At 36.5% G+C, this 17,615-nt stretch overlaps 1 protein-coding gene across 2 annotated transcripts in view; it reads right to left on the reverse strand.

Annotated features, from left to right (window-relative positions):
* Positions 1-2,081: 2,081 nt before the first annotated feature.
* The window catches only part of LOC110679299 (heat shock 70 kDa protein cognate 2), a 34,225-nt gene continuing 18,691 nt past the window's right edge, over positions 2,082-17,615 (reverse strand). For both annotated transcript variants that reach the window (XM_021853640.1, XM_021853696.1), the window contains exons 3-4: positions 3,647-4,042; positions 2,082-3,591 (exon numbers count right to left, since the gene is read on the reverse strand). In XM_021853640.1, coding sequence (XP_021709332.1) covers positions 2,254-3,591; positions 3,647-4,042 — 1,734 coding nt within the window. In that variant the 3' untranslated portion in view covers positions 2,082-2,253. The remainder of the gene's footprint in view (positions 3,592-3,646; positions 4,043-17,615) is intronic.

Genomic DNA, 17,615 nt, shown 5'->3' on the forward strand with positions numbered 1-17,615 from the left:
TGTAATTCTTCTCGACTTCCCAACACATACCGCGTATTTTCGTGCTTACCACATGACATACAAATGCGAAAATAGTCAATTGGCATGAAAAAGTTAATAACTGTGGGAGTGCGCATAAGCTGAAAAGTACTCTGACAAGTTAGGATGTAATGCCAGAAATAAGAAGAAGAAGAAAAAGTGATCAAATAATTGAAGCAGCTGGCAATCCTTTGGATAGAACGAGTACATCTCGATCGTAAATACTTAAGAGTTAGAAAAAGAACATCGTAAAATCAGGCGAGTGCAGAAAAACGAAACGATCTTTGAGCTGAAGAAGGATTTAACTGCAAGAGCTCATACTAGAAGAATATCCTGATAATCCTGATTGCAATATCCTTGTGTAACGAGCCTAACGAGAAAGATTTATCACAGAAAGCAATATTGGAGTGCAGGATCTCAATCCCTTCCCGCTCGCGACTTTTTTTTTATGTTTCGAGATTCAAGAAATGCATTAAATCAAAAGTGCTGGAACAAAAGTTATTAGCTATTACCTAATTTCATCAAAATCATAAAAAAGTTTTAGTTGTAAATCGATAGTGAATTGGTCATTTATCAATAGTTACAAGAGTGGACCAAAAAGACTATATACTGTATTAAACCCTCATAATCATAACGTTCGCGTTGCAATAATCGTTCCATCTTTCATGCAAAATATATGAAATTAAAAAATCCAGTTCACTGCGTGAACGCACGGAAGTCTTCAGCCAGACATTAGGAAATAGCTTGACCGCCTACCGACTTTACCCAGGAATTGAAGTATATTTACTTTCCAAAGATCATTGAGCCCATCGTTTACAGTTTGACAAACGAAGCCTGGAACTGGGCTAACTGGTTTCCAACAATCTGTTAAGAAAGCATACGTCAATACAAGTAAATGGGGTCCAGCTAGCCGTAGGGGTAAATGCGCAGCTATTCAGCAAGCTTGCAAGCTGCGGGTCGTGGTCTCAAATAGTCGAGGATTTTTTCGTAAAGGAAACTTCCAGAGTATAAATTATCTTCGTACCTGCCATACGATATACAAATGCAAAAATGATCAATTGGCATATAAAGCTCTAATCACAAACCATAGAGTAGCCAAATACTCACTAAAACCCACAGAAGAAGTGAAAACTACCAGCCGTCATCGGTAATCCGAAGAAGATACAACGTGCATATTGCAGGAAAAAGTTTTTCCACACCTCCGGATCGTCCCATTGATTCATTCGAAATAGTAACGCCGTCTGCAACGGTAGTACGATTATGTGTCTGGCTCAAACCCTAGCAGAACCAACATCATTACCACAGCTCCCGGCAGATAGTGTCTCATGGCTCCCACAATCCCTTGCCGTATGTAGATTTTCCCTGCCTCGTAGCACGTATATCCCGGATGGAGCATATCTCTGCAGGATTTGTTCCGAGTTGCCTCGTAAAAGTACTTGCTCAGGGTACCCATCTGGCAGCGGTCTTTCGTCGTTCGACTTTGATTCGCTCGATTAATAATCCAACGGGGTTTGGCAGTAGGTCACGTGAAGTCAACGCTTGTCAACTTTTCGTCGCCAGTTTTTGCGCGCGCGCGAGAGATATTAGAAAATATGACTCTATACGTTCTTGGTCAGCGTAGTACTGATAGCGGAAACTATTTTGCGTTGATTTCTGTTGCGTATTGGTTTCCTACCTTTCCGGCGCTCTTCCGAAGGCAAACTTTTTCCATTCTCTGTGTTATCGAATTTTTTTGAGAAGCTCTCTTTTGACTTACCATCAATTAGCATGACAAATATTTTATTAGATACGGGTACAGTCAAGTATCCTTTGAAATGTTTTTATCAGTTGTCCTTCAACTGCAAGTTCTTATTATTTAGGCATCTGATGGAATTGATTTTTCGGTCCTAACGTCATCTCATTACTATTGATAGAGCGATAACTAAGAAAATATGGCAAAAAACAGTGTCTTATAGGAGACTTGACTGTATTTTGTATGTAGGCATTGCTCGCAAACAGTGAACGGTTTAAACCTTACTCGCCCCGCTTTTAGGGCATTTCTCTATCGAAACAACGATCGTGACTGAACCCAAGCTTTCCGTTATTTATTATTCGTATTTCGCCTCACCTAATTATAAATGTATAAATATTAAAGCATACCCAAACAGACAAGCGCCGGTTACATTGTTAGTATCAGCAGTTTTGGACACAGAGTTGAGGATTTATCAGATAATTTGATTGCTCCAAATTGGATATTCAATCAACTTCCTCAACGGTTGGTCCTTTGCCACCGGCCGAAGAACCACCACCTTCACCTCCAGCTGCTCCCTGATGCATCTTGGCCATGATTGGTCCACAAACCCGTTGGCACTCCTTCAGATGATGTTCGAACTCATCCTTCTCGGCCAGTGTGTTAGCATCCAACCATGACATCTCCGAAGTGCACTTGTCCTTAACCGTTTGCTTGTCCGAGTCGGAGAGCTTTCCAGCCGGAGCATCTTCCACCGCTTGCTTACAGTTGAAGATATAGCTCTCCAACTGGTTGCGGGCCGTGATCTTCTCGCGCTGACGTTCATCCTCTTCGCGGTACTTCTCCGCTTCCGACAGCATCCGATCGATTTCTGCTTTCGACAGTCGTCCTTTGTCGTTCTTGATGGTGATCTTCTCCGACTTGCCGGTACTGTTGTCCTTGGCCGAAACGTTCAGAATACCGTCGGCATTCAGATCGAACGTAACCTCAATCTTCGGTACTCCACGTGGCGCCGGTGGGATCCCGGTCAGGTTGAACGTTCCTAGCAGGTTGTTGTCCTTGGTCATAGCTCGCTCACCCTCAAATACCTGGATTGTCACAGCATTCTGATTGTCACTGTACGTGGTAAAAGTCTGCTGCTGCTTGCACGGTATACGAGAGTTGCGCTCAATGATCTTGGTCATGACGCCTCCAGCGGTTTCGATACCCAACGAAAGCGGAGTAACGTCCACCAGCAGAACGTCCTGGATTTGCGAACTTCCATCCCCGCTGAGGATTGCAGCCTGTACCGCAGCTCCGTATGCAACGGCTTCGTCCGGATTAATAGACAAATTCAAAGCCTTTCCGCAGAAGAAGTCCTGCAACATTTTTTGAACCTTAGGGATTCGGATAGACCCCCCTACCAAAACTACGTCATGGATTGCCCCCTTATCCAACTTTGCATCGGTAAGAGCACGCTCGACCGGAGCCAACGTCGAACGGAACAAATCCATGCACAGCTCTTCAAAACGAGCACGTGTAATTTTCGAGTAGAAATCGACGCCATCATGCAGAGCATCGATCTCCAGCGATGCCTCCGTGCTCGACGACAGAGTGCGCTTCGCACGTTCGCAAGCCGTACGCAACCGACGAAGAGCACGAATGTTTCCGCTCATGTCCTTCTTGTGTTTGCGCTTGAACTCCTCCACAAAGTGATTAACCATACGGTTGTCGAAGTCCTCGCCACCCAGATGTGTATCACCAGCCGTAGACTTCACCTCGAACAGAGAACCCTCATCGATGGTTAGGATTGAGACGTCGAAGGTACCACCGCCCAAATCGAAGATAAGCACGTTCTTCTCGCCCTGAAATTTACAAATTAACGTCAACTAACTCGTTCAGGTGACCTAAAAGACAAACCTTCAAATTCTTGTCCAGTCCATAGGCCAACGCAGCCGCCGTCGGTTCGTTGATGATCCGCATGACGTTCAAGCCGGCAATTGCCCCAGCATCCTTGGTCGCTTGCCGTTGCGAGTCGTTGAAGTACGCCGGCACGGTAATGACCGCATCGCTCACCTTACCGCCCAGGTATACCTCGGCTACCTCGCGCATCTTGGTCAACACCATGGAGCTTATCTCCTCCGGGGCGAAGCGTTTCGTTTCGCCCTTGAACTCCACCTGGATCTTCGGCTTGCCGCAGTCGTTGACCACGGTGAACGGCCAGTGCTTCATATCTTCCTGGATCTTCTGGTCGTCGAAGCGACGACCGATCAAACGCTTGGCGTCGAAAACGGTGTTCTTGGCGTTCATTGCCACCTGTAGTGGAGAAAGAAAGTGTTAATGATTTCGCTTTTAGCTGAAGAAATCTTTGAATGATAAAGGATGGAACTATAGTGGATTCAGAAAGGTTTTGCATGTGTACTACATAATAACTCTGAGATATCAGAAGTGAAAATTTAATATTTTTGCAATGCCGTAATGGTGATAGTAGAATATGGATATTAAAGGGATTTTCAACATTTTGCCTTTTATTGTTTGACTAATTAAGCTTCCCGAGCAGAAGAAAATAACTACTGAATACCAAATTGAGGTATTCCATACCAGATAATGTCCAATACTTACAACCTGAATGAGGTATGAATGAGCCCTGCATAAGAGGTAAAATACCTCAAATAATACCTTCTGCATATTCTACAAATACCAAGCTGATAACTAGATCAGGTATTGTAATACCTAAATAATACTTGACGGATTTTCATATAAAAGTGAAATTTTTCAATACCTCCAGCAGTCTTCAATAGCTATCGAATACCAAAATGAGTAATTTTTGGTTGTTTAAACCTTTTTTCAAATACCATTATAATACCAAAATGAGGTATTGACAACTGAACAATACCTAATTATGGTATGATACCAAAATATGGTATGCATATGTTATTGCGAGTTATTCTTTTCTCCTCGGGTATCTGTCACGGATCCTGGAGGGCTATTTGAGGAGCGCAGTTTTGGCGTACTAAATAGACGAATGAAAAGTAGAAGTTAATTCCAGGAATTCCACAGGCTCCGCATTCTCTTTGGAATGACTTGTAAGATGGAGTCTTGACACGTTATCTGCGTTTCACATTTCTGAGAATCCGGAATCGTTGTACTGATTCCGGTACTCTATCGGTCACCAGTGACCGTTTGATTGGTCTAAGTTGTTGGTTTTGTTAAAGGATTTAAATTGCCGTTCGTATGCATGTTCCAGTATATTTTCAGCTGTAGTTGATTGACATTGATGGACACTACTAAGGATATTAGGAGGCTACAATTTATCTCAAGTGTCTATGCTATTAACAATTTCATTAAATGTAAATTTTACACACATTATGGGATTATCTTCTTTAGCAGAACTAAGTACTTGATTTTGATCTAACTTGCTTCTCTTGAATTCACGCGATTAGGCGTGTGAGATTAGCGTTCCGCTCGGTGGTTCTATGCCTATTATCTATTGGATGTTAACACTGCGGAACAATTTTTCGCCCTAAGCATCAACATAATGCTATTTACTTAATTTGTGTTTTCGAACATATCATAGCACGTCAAGTTTTTGAGATATTGGCTGTTAAAAATGCAGAATAATTTGTCGATTTCAACAAACTTACATGCAAGTACAGTTACAAGATTGTATGGCAATTTATTTGTTTAATTGAACACATAATTGAAACTTTAGTTATTGAGAAGTATTTATCAACAAAGTTCGTAATGTTTTTTTATGCTCAAAAGTCAGTTTTTGGTGATTATGAAAACTATCGTAGAATTTTATATGGAGGCTACGCTGCACAGTGGTTCCATTTGTTCTACGAAGCGGCCATAAATCATTTCACTCAATATCCGATGACAAATGCCATCAAAAATCGCCAAATTAATTATTTTTAACTGTTAGTTGTTGTCGTCATTGATATTACATAAAAAAAATCTGATTATAGATAAAGGATGCAGAGAGCATATTGCGAAGGCGCTGTTATTTAAATGATTAAATGCGCTTAAAGAGACTTTGCAATTATCTGTCTTTCCGTGTCCAAGAATAACCAACAAAAATGGAAAAGGACCATGAAATCAGTAAATTGAAAGCAAAATATCAGGATTATTAATTTCCAACTGAAGATGATTCTCTGCTCAGAGTTGCTCATAGGTCTAGATTTGGTATATGGAAATAAAAAGCCTTGAGACACTTTTCTAAGTGCAGTTAATGTACGTACTTAATAAATACCAGTAATACTTATTAATTATGCCAATTTCACATCAAATCTCTATCAAATCCAAACAACGAACATGTCACTTATGTAATAAACCTATTGTTTCAAAAATTTATAAATGAGAAATTTATAATGCGTTATATGTGAATATTTTGTTGCTTTTTAATTTTTGTTTCAGATTCTTCTTTATTTTTGACGCTGGATCTGTAGATACTGGAATGTTGTTAAAGATATTGTTTCGATGTTCCTCCCACACTTTGGGAAATCATCTCATATATATTAGAATAACCGTTGTACCATTACTAAATTATTAGCACTTTATTGACTTAGCGCCCTCACTGAAAATATCTATATAAACAAAATGTTCAATGTTGCAAGTGTATACATATCGGAGTGAAGTAGATACAGCGAAAATTTTATTATTTTCTATATTCCAGTTAGTTACCATCATATTGGTATGAGATAATTTCTATGAATATTACTATTATTGCCTCCTTTGGCAAAAACTAACAACTTTGAAGGCACCTTGCTAACTTATTTGCAAATATTTGCAGCTATAAGCTTCACAGGTTCCTTTTCCTACTCAAACATGATCATTTGGTGGCAGATGTTTGATTAAATGTGATTAAGAACATATTCAAAAACGTACTTCAAATAAAGTGGTGTAATTATGAAATGACTATATTTTAATCCACATTACTCACATCAATGCTGCCTCCTAGATGTCACATAAGACTCTGAAATGTATCGGAAGTGATAGATATACATCTGTGCTAAGGTTCTGTAACCTAAACTGATCAATATATCAATTGATTCTGGTTTACGGACACAGTACACAACACGCAGAAATCACTTCATTTTTCACGTATTTTTGAAACATGAAAAAGATACTCCATCATTCTTGGCGCTACTATGAATATTCTATAGGAACGTCTATAAAATTTATGTTTTTACTTTCTTGAGATCATAATTGATCGATGAAAAAGCGAGGGAGCGAAATATAAGAAAATTTATTTTTCGATTTTTGAACTATGGGCGGTACCACTGTGCGCTGCCCATAACTGCATTTTTGTAACATTCGACAAAAGTAGGCATTGGGCAAATGGCATATGGCGTACCAATTGTACATTTTATAAAAGTATGAGAAGTAACTAAAATTTCAAAAAATTGCCGAGAGCTCAAAAGTGCTTATTTGAGGCTGAAATTTTGTACAGCTCATATCGTACATTGGGTGAATGGTCAGAAAATAATTCTGATACAAATTTCTTTGCTATTACATTACGAGGCTCATTTATAATCTCAATGTGACTGTTATGCGGTTAGAATTACCAATGTGACAAAACAACTTGGTATTTTTTTCGAAGTTTCTAGAACAATCTCACAGATTTCAGTAAGTTGATCGAAAGTATTGATCATTTGATGACTCTCCATGGTATTAACTCCAATTTGTCAAAAATGTCGAATGTGACTGTTATGTTATGGGCAGTACGCGCATGTTAAAAAATCTCAAAGGATTTGTCCAAGGAATTTGATACTATTTTAGATACAAATAATAATTGATTTAAAAACTTAATAACTTTTTACAGGAATTCAAGAAAGTACATTTTTGGTTTTTTTCTTGTATTCTACCAGAATCAGCACCAGTGCTACGTCTTCTAGGTTTTTTGAATTCATCCAAAATTATATTCAAAAATTTCTTCAATAGTTGCTTAAACTAGTCTTAAAATACTAATGGAAACTTGAATATTTCCAAAAAGTCCATCAGCCGTTCAATTAGAGATTTCAACATGAACTTTCCCAAGATCTTCAAGAACAATTCACAAGGAGTTTGTAAAGGAATTTATTTCAGAATTCCTAAAGTCAAATTTTATGGAATCCTAGAATTTTCTTCTCTGGGCTTGATCCAAATGTATTTTTCAAGAGAAATTTCTGGTTGAATTCCTTATGGGGTCGTCGAAAATAGATAACATGAATTCCTAGAAGAATCGCTGCATTAATTCTTGAATAAGTTTCTGCAGAAAATTATGGTAACATTTAAATATACATTTTGAAGGTAATCAAGAAGATATTCTTCGAATAATACAAGAAAATAAATTTCTGAACAAACTACTTAAAAAATCTCTCAATCAAAACATGAATACCGTTTTGATTCGAATCTCGGACAGCTTTCAAATTTTGGACACTCTACTTTGCATGGGAAAGATTTCACTTATGTTTCGAAATTTGCCGTTAAAATGTTCCCAATTTGAAAGTTAATTTTAACTAAAATTTTCTATAGCAATTCATATAAGTTTGCAATGCTCAACTAGTTTTGACGTCTTTCTAAAGACTTAGTGCGTTTAATTAATGATTCGACTATTCTAATTGTGTTTTTCAAGAGCTGTCCGGAAAAGTGTGGTTGTGTCTGTAATGAAAATCATAAAGAGGCCGAACATCTCTATTTATTGAAGTAAATTCAAGATGTGGAATCCGAGTCTTCACCCACCATTCAAAATTTCAGGATTTTCAAGGTCTCGTTACGCTAAGGTTTCATACAGAACGATTCAATTTATATGTGTTTTGATTAGTTGTACTTCACTGAAGCCTTAAGTGTCCGTAATTTGAATCAAAACTGTAATATAGAACAAAATAAACTCCAAAAATCCAATAATAATTTCTTGAGGTACTTCTTAGGGATTATACAGTATAAACTAGAGTGGTTCAAAAAATCGAATTGAAAACGGTCTTCGGCAAAGTTGTAGCTGATGAATGTATCTTACATTATCAACATGGCTCTAGTCCCCAAAAGCACATGGGCAAACACTATAGCCGATTGAATGATTTGCTTGCTTTTCGCATAGTAATTCCCATATAAACTTTGAAGGGCTTGTGCAGACTCAATTTTCATCCGAATGAGCTCAAATTTTGGGAGGACACTCAGAATTAGACCCTGAATCGAATGAGCGGTGTGGAGCAAAAACGATTTTTTGAACCACTCTAGTATAAACTCAATAAAAAATTCTAGAATTGCCTCTTTGAAAAACTATTGGTGTAATCGTTGAGGAGCCTTTAGATGAATTCCTACAATAACAGCTGTAGAACTTGTTTGATGTTTCTTCTGAATTATCTTGAAAGGATACAATCATAGAAATATACAAGAGAAAACCCTTCAGATGCATCGTGAAGAGAATGCCAGAAAGAATTATTGGAATATTTAAAGTGATAGGACCTCCAAATTTTCAGAAAAAAAACTGGAAGATTAGCTTCAATAATTATAAAAATTATAATAAATTAAACTTTTAAAAATCCTGATATTTCTTGGGAAATTATTATCTAGAGAAATGCTTGAAAGTATCTTCGATGAAATTCTTCCAAGATTCCTATAAAGTTCTTCACACATTTTTGGACGAACGTCTCATAGAATTTATGAAAAAGCTATTGTTTATTATGTTTAGTGAAATTTGCAAGAAAACTTGAAAAATACGGATGCAAAATGAGTATAATTTCTGGAAAATTCCCTAGAAGACATCTTTGGAGATTTCTGAAGGTTATACCTATCTGGACGATTTTCTTGGTTCCATTTCATCACAAAGTTCTGGAGAAATTGTTCAAGGCAGACATAATTGAAGGGCTGTTAGTTAATCGAGTTGTTCAAGGCAGAATCTCAAAAATATACAAGGATCAATTCGCAAAAAAAAAATAAGGTATAATTACTTATAAATATTGTGATTGATAAACTAATTTCCAGTTATAATTCCTGGGAGGAGTTCGACAGGGAACACTCGTAAAAAATGGGGAGAGGGGACTGTTGGCAACGGCCCCTCCCTGCCCCCCTCTGGCTTTGCCCATGATCAGGCTTGATAGAAACTCCTCTGCGATGCTAAGAGGAGGCGATTTTGCCGTTTTTCTGAGGAGAAAAAAATAAACTCAAAATTTTCAACACAGATCCTCAAGCGATTCGAGTGAGAGTGCAGAAAAATGCGAGGATTTTTTCAGCCACTCTCTCTCTCTCTCGTTGCAATGCTCACCATCACTCACACTTCAAACGAACTCTCGAGTCTGCCGCCCGAACAGACAGTCCTCGGGGAGTTGTGAGAGCTCCTTTTTTGATGGAATTTTTCTCGATTTTTTTTGTGCTGCATCTTCCTCGCTCATTTTTCGTTGCCTCTCTGCTTAGCATTTTTTCGCTCCCTCGCAAAGAGGCAAAGGCAGCACGCTGCTCTAGAGTATGTCACCGAACTCTGATGATGTTGAGGAGAATTATCAAGCCTGCCCATGATTGCCGGAAACCATTAAAGATCGCGAACTTCTTCTTAAACATCTTGAAGAGAAGAAGCAATGTTTTACTCATGACAACAAAACTGAACCTTTGTTCAACGTCAACTTGAAAGGTCTCTCAAGTGACTATAAGTCACCTGAAGAAATCAAAAATGGAATAAATGATTTACTTAGATTTTCTCCAGTTCAAGTAATTATTATGAAAAAGAGAACCCAATCTAGCTAAATGCATGATTTGCGGAGATTCTTCTCACGCTAAGGACGTCTGTCATGTGAAAGAAGATACCAAAAAGTTTGTATGCGCAAATTGCGGGGGCAGTCATAACTTTTGGGATTGTCCTTCTCGCAAACGAATCGTTGAGACTCGTACCAGGCAGATGGACGGCAACGTTTTTCGTAGCCGGAATTCCCCTCTCGAAGGTCACGTCTTCTTTCGCTTATTCACTAAACATGGTTGCAACAACAAACAAAAGGAAGGGTGAATCTCTGAATTCACAACTTCCTACCAAAAAAGTGGGATTCAAAACTGGCACTAAACGTGGCAAGAATGGAAGAAAGGACCTTTCTCCGGAATGTGAACTTTCTTCCAAGGGTGAAATGGATAATATTGATAATTGCAGCGAAATGAGCAATCAGTTCGATGCTCTAGACAAATTTTCCGAACACCAAATCGAAGCCAAGTCTCTAGCCCAGGCTCTTTGATTCAAGTTAGGAAACAAAGAGTGACGCCTATCATGGTCATGGTTGTTCCGAGTTTGGGGTATTTAGGCAGTGTCATGTCTACCTATCTCAAGTGACATTAATTATTCTACCTTTTGACTTGGTACCTTTTATGTGTTCGTACCTACGGTATTTCTGAGCTATAAGTACTGGCTGCAGTTGGCGTAGAAGAGAGACTTCCCGGACTGTGGACTGATTAACATATTATTTTATTCTTTATTTACAGGATATAAAAGGCAGGAGATGTTGAACTCCATTAAGGGAATCAAGGTCCCTCTCCTCTTAAAGATCGCGAACTTCTTCTCGAACATCTTGAAGAGAAGAAGCACAACTTTTATACTTATGACGACAAAACTGAACGTTTGTTCAAAGTCGTATTGAAAGGTCTCTAAAGTGACTATAAGTCACCTGAAGAGATCAAAAATGGATTAAATGATTTACTTGGATTTTCCCCAGTCTAAGTAATCATTATAAAAAAGAGAACCCAATCTGGCATTGTTCGGAAAGGCCTTTCTCAGTAATATTATTTAGTTTAATTTAACAAAAAAGATCTAAATAATATTGAAGCTTTAGAAAAAGCTAGACTTATGTTCGATGTCCGTGTGACATGGGAAAATTTCCAGAAACCTGGAGGAAATTACCAGAACCCCACTCAGTGCCGTCGGTGCCAAAAGTGGGGTCATGGTACAAAAAATTGTCGCATAGATGCTAAATGCATGATTTGCGGAGGTTTTTCCCACACTAAGGTCGTCTGTCCTATGAAGGAAGATACCGATAAGTTCATACGTGCAAATAGCGGGGCAATCATAACTCAAACTTTTGGGCTTGCCTTTCGCGTAGGCGAGTCGTCGATGCACTTGCACAGTAATGTCCGTTACGATATCGGTAGTTTCCGGAATTCCCTTGGTAGAGTATCGAACAATGCTCATTTTTTTCAGTTAGCGATCGCTTGATTAAGAATCATACCCATCAGGAAAATAATAATCATGCTGATTCATAAACTAACTTTATTCCGTCGGATAGCCGTTCGAATCTTTTAATTTCGAATGTCAGTGATTCCAAGCAACAGCACCAAAATTTGGTAAATTTTTTAATTCATTTTTTTCTATTGAGCTGAAACTTTGCACAGTTTTCCAGTACCATCTAAATTGTCATTTTCCGATATCAAATCTTCAAGTTGAGTCACGACTAACTTTTCAAAAGGGTGTATGTGAAAATCGTTCAAAAATATTCAAAAAGCTGCACAGCAAAAACGGTTTGTTCGATTGTTAGACAACTAAAGAAACAAAGTTAGACAACTAAATAAAGATTCCAAAAAAATACACACAGTAAAAAAAAAAAAAATTTTGCATTAAAAAACATAATTTTTGACACAAAAACTCAAATATCTCAAAACCCTATCGGAATAACAACGTAATTTTTTGAGGGAAAACGGTCCATTATATTAGCTATCTATCATAAAAATTTGGTGATGGTAAACCAATAAACAAAAAAGTTATGACATTTCAAACATGTCACAATTTTCACATTTAGTAGAAAAAAAAAATTTTTTTTTCGGTGTAAATTATTACGGGAACCGCAGTTTGTTGTTGATTTTATTGTTAAGGGCCTTGCGTGAATTAAACAAGTCGTTTTCATGTATTCATTAGTATTATGTATATTATATGTATAAATATTATATGTATATGTATAAATATTATATGTATATGTATATATGTATAAATTAAAATGAATTAACAGATTACACGAAAATATTTTTTTTTACCAGGATATTTTTTTTAGAGTATGATCGATGAGTTTCTAAATGTTATATATAAACTTTAAAAGTTTTGGATTTGGGTATGCGTTATGAGATCATGAAAACATTTTATTAATACTTATTTATTTATTTATTGTTATTCAATTTTTTTACAATATCGAACACTTTTGCATCATTATCAGTACAGTTCGAGTATAGTTTTGCTTTAATTTTATTTTCTGACAATGGAATGAAACAGTGAAATTTTTGGGTTCCTTGGATCGTTTTCGCGTTATTATATTGCTCGCTGAGCTCTGATGCCGTTAATTCGTACTCTTCAGTAGTAGTAAAACAAAATGATAATTTGGTTAAATCTTCTTCTTTTCTGCGATTCGCCCAATCAAATAGTTCTTTTGCAGTTTTAATTGGATGCTCACGTTCTTTGGCTAAACTTGCTCTTGTGGCCATGCGCTTTATGTTTCCTCCAATAGCATCACAAGGACCTTTGCCATGTGACGTAGCAAAGAAATGCCATTCTGCATCAATTCCGTACTTTGATTTAAATTGACATAGGCCTGGAAAATTCTTACGGTTTTTGTACTGCGATGCTGCTCCATCAGACATGAAATATATCTTTCTGATTTCTTTATCCTTATCAACGCGTAAAAAGTTAATCATTTTGGCAATGAACAAATTTACAGATACAGAGTCGTGTCTTAAATCTTCGGAAATTACAATAAAACTAAAATGTTCAATTTGCGTACTTCCATTGAAATAAATAACGAATGGATGAATTGTAGCTTGTTGTACGTTCCAGTGATGGGACTGCACTTCATCTTGCAATACAAAGCTATAGTTTTCAGAAAAATCACAAATGACTAAAAATTCACTATCTTGTAATGTATTTTTCGTATTTTAAAAAAAGCGGGATTGCTCTGTTTTAATAAAGTCGTGAGGAATTAAACTTTCTAATTTCAAGCAAAAAAATGACACAAACTCATCTACAGGTTTTACAATAGTTTCTAGGTCACACCTATCCGTGGTCACCCATTGCTCAAATGATAACTGATCAATATAATTTTCTTCAAACTCAGCGAATAAACTATTTTCCAATGATGAAGAATCTGGACAATCCAAACAAGATCGTAGATAGCAATTTGATGTTGTATTTTCACACAAAAGACTACCAGTTAACATTTTAATATCCTTTGATAAATTGATTCTTTTCAAACTATGTAAGATTAGGTTAATATTTTCGTGTGTTGTGCACACACAAACATTATGTGTTCCTGAATTGGATAGAAGCTTGCATTGCCTTGGACGAAGGCTTGCAAATGAGGAAAAACCTACCTTAATATTTTCGTTAATTTCCTTGAAGCGTGTATACGCTTCTTTCAAAGTAGTCATCATTAATCGTTTTTGGATTGCTTGACGCTTTCCATCTTTTTTTACAGATACATAATCTTTTTGGCCAGGCATAGCTCTACTTACTTCATCGTCTTCAAAATATTGAATTATTTTTTCTTTTGTCTCATCTGTTAATGAAGTACTCGACCTAGCATTTTTGGTTGCAAGACAGTTATTTTTGAATTGTTTTGCCTCTTTTGCTGTATTTCTATTGGTTTTGAACTCATCAATGGCGTCTTGAATAGACCACGAGCTTGGCAGCATCGACAAAATCAATAATTTTTCTTTCCTTGACGTGGCTAGATTCGAGAACCTTTCCTTCATATTCATAATTACCTCATCGTAGTCTGTATTTTCCACATCCTCAGGTCCTAATTTGAAGAGGTTTCTTCGTACAGCTTCGTTGATTTCACGGTATTTTTTCTCGGGATAATTGACGTAACCCATCTTCGTCCATTTAATCGGAGTCACTTTTATTCCAGCTATCCCTTCGTTGAAGCGTTCGATGTTGACCTTCTGGATGCACTCATCTTCTGATTGATTTGTTGAAACAGATGTCGCTGATGGTACCGTGGCAAGACTATCTGCACTTGGTACTTCTGGTAACTCCTCAGTTGTTGTCGGTGCATCTAGTAATTCCTCAGTTGTTGTTGTTTTCGAACTTCCTGCAACCTGATCCACCGATGATGTACAGATTGCCCGTTTGTCAACGTTTAAACGGCAGGACGTACAAATGCGTAAATTGTATTCAATGTAGACATTGGAGCATAACCAGCCGCTTTCAGTTTATCTATGGTGCTCTTTCGAACACTTTTTTCTGCAAACGGCCTGCAACAGTTGAGAAAGCGACTACTCATGTTGCTCGTTAGATTTTAATAAACAAAATCACTTTTAAGTTTTTACTGACTAGTTTGGTGTCGTTTGCTTGACTGAAGAAAAATTTTACAATTAAATCTTTTATAACCATAGTGGTAGTATATTTTTAGCTTTTTCGTGAGTATGTTCATGGTATGTACCTATCATGTTTTTGATGTTGTTGAAGTTACTCGCTTTCTCCCAAATATGATTAACAAAGTCTATTCTCTACCAAGGCGGGTCTATACCCAGGTGTAATCAGATTTTAACTTTGTGGAGAAAACCAGCGCCGAGAAAGCCGACCTGCTTTACGTATACTAGATCACCTGGGTATAGACCCGCCTTGTTCTCTACGAGATAAACTTTTTGCAGGTAAACTAGTCGTATACCTGTATAGAAAACTTTTTTTGTAGCTTTTGTCTTCAATATTAGATTTCTTATAGGTTTCTTTTATCAAAAGGTTTCAACACTATTGAGAGAATTTTTCTTCAGTTACGGACAATAAAAAATATGACACTATCAAGACTTTAGATCACAACACTGGATCGCGTCTAACTTTCTAATAGATGCTATAATAGTTATGAATAATTAAATAAAATATCATGAAAACAACTTGTTAACCTCATGTGGTACCCTTAACAAAAAATTCAGCAACAAACTGCGGTCCTAAACAAAATTAACAATAAAAAAAAAAAAAATCACTAAGTGTCAAATTTGTGAAATATTTGAAATGTCATAACTTTTTTGTTTATTGGCTTACCATCACCAAATTTTTATGGTAGATAGCTAATATAATGGACCGTTTTCCCTCAAAAAAATACGTTGGTATTCCGATAGGGTTTTGAGATATTTGAGTTTTTGTGACAAAAATGATGTTTTTCAATGAAAAAAAAAAAAAAAAAATTTTACTGTGTGTATTTTTTTTGGAATCTTTATTTAGTTGTCTAACTTTGTTTCTTTAGTTGTCTAACAATCGAACGAACCGTTTTTGCTGTGCAGCTTTTTGAATATTTTTGAACCATTTTCACATACACCCTTTTGAAAAGTTAGTCGTGACTCAACTTGAAGATTTGATATCGGAAAATGACGATTTAGATGGAACTGAAAAACTGTGCAAAGTTTAAGATATTTTTGAAATGGTCGATCAGAATCGACTTGCATGCCTCCGTGGAATCCCTCAGAGTGAACCATAAACCAACGCATGTCATCAGAGGGAATTCATTTTTCAGGTATAAAGCTATATTTTTCCAATTTCCTTCTATATTCTTACAATTTATCCATTCCAAGCAACTCATAGAAACAGAGGCCAGTGAAATTGGGCAGCAATTGACTAATTAAAATTAAATATAGTTTTGGTGGCGTTGATCTATTTTCTTTGAAATTTTATCCAGCCACACCGCACTAAGCAGAGGAAAATATTGTAAAGGCTAAAGGATTCTGTATTGAATCAACAAATTTTATTGTTGACTCACGGCTTACCAGCAACTTTTTTCATTTCAATAAATTTGCCTATTAATTTCAAAAAATAAATATGTTGTTCCTAAAAATGCTCAAAACCAACCAATTGTCAAAGACAAAAGTGAGATATTGTTGAAACAACAATTATGATTTATAGAGTAGTTGTTTTGAAACAAAAAAAAAAACATGTTTGTTGAATTTTTCATTTGTTTTGCATTTTTTTTACTTTTCTGCATATATAATCTTCGATGTACAATTAAATATTGTGACCATAATATGTTGATAAATATGATATTATGGAAAACCATCGCTACCACATACATACTTCCTCGTGGCGATAGTCATTTAGTTCCAAAATACTATCCTGTTACCTTTCCTGTGCCATTTGGTTTGGCCTGGAGTATTGGTGGCTTAGTTCTAAGAAAAAATATTATGAAATTATTTCACTTTTTTTTTTTTCATTCATTCGCAAATTACCTGCAGCACCTTTTTCATGTTTGATTTCAACTTGACTCTGTCCACCCAAGGCAGTTATGAAAAAGATTTTCTTTACAAGTTTTCTTCTGATACGTTTGCATACCGATTCAATAAAATTTTCGTAAACACAAGAGAGCAATTTTTTTTCAATCACTCAACATTTTTGATTCGATAAAACTTAATGTTTGATTCAACAAATAAAACTAATTAAAATTAAAATCGAGCAGTAAAATATATTACTTACTATTTTACTACTTGAAATTTTGTTGTTTCAAAAATGCTGCATTAAACTAAACAAATAAGTGGATTAATTCAATGGCCGTGTTATAGGTTATTTCTAATGACAGTATTTTTTGGATCAACACAGCAGTTTTATTCTGCGTGTATCTGAAAATCACCTTCAGATATGAAGTAAAGGCATTTACATGCAATAAATACTTGTATTTGCTTGTTATATAATATGTTTATCAATTGATACAGAAGCCGTAATGAAAAAAACGAATTAATTTAATCTGATACTGTGTGAACAACTCAAGTGGACTTGTTGCGCTTAAGTTGTTCAGAAAATGGCATTACCGCCATCAAACCCCGTTAGACAAAGTGCACATTTGTTGATTCAAGTTTATCACCATTCCTTCAAGAAGTGAAGATGACCTAGTGGTAGCATACTAGATTACCACTCAGAAAGCACAAGTTTGAATCCCGATGAAACTTTTTTTGCTTATGTCCAATCCGATGG

Source organism: Aedes aegypti, chromosome 1 (assembly GCF_002204515.2).
Source record: "Aedes aegypti strain LVP_AGWG chromosome 1, AaegL5.0 Primary Assembly, whole genome shotgun sequence".
NCBI classification, from domain to species: Eukaryota; Metazoa; Arthropoda; class Insecta; order Diptera; family Culicidae; genus Aedes; species Aedes aegypti.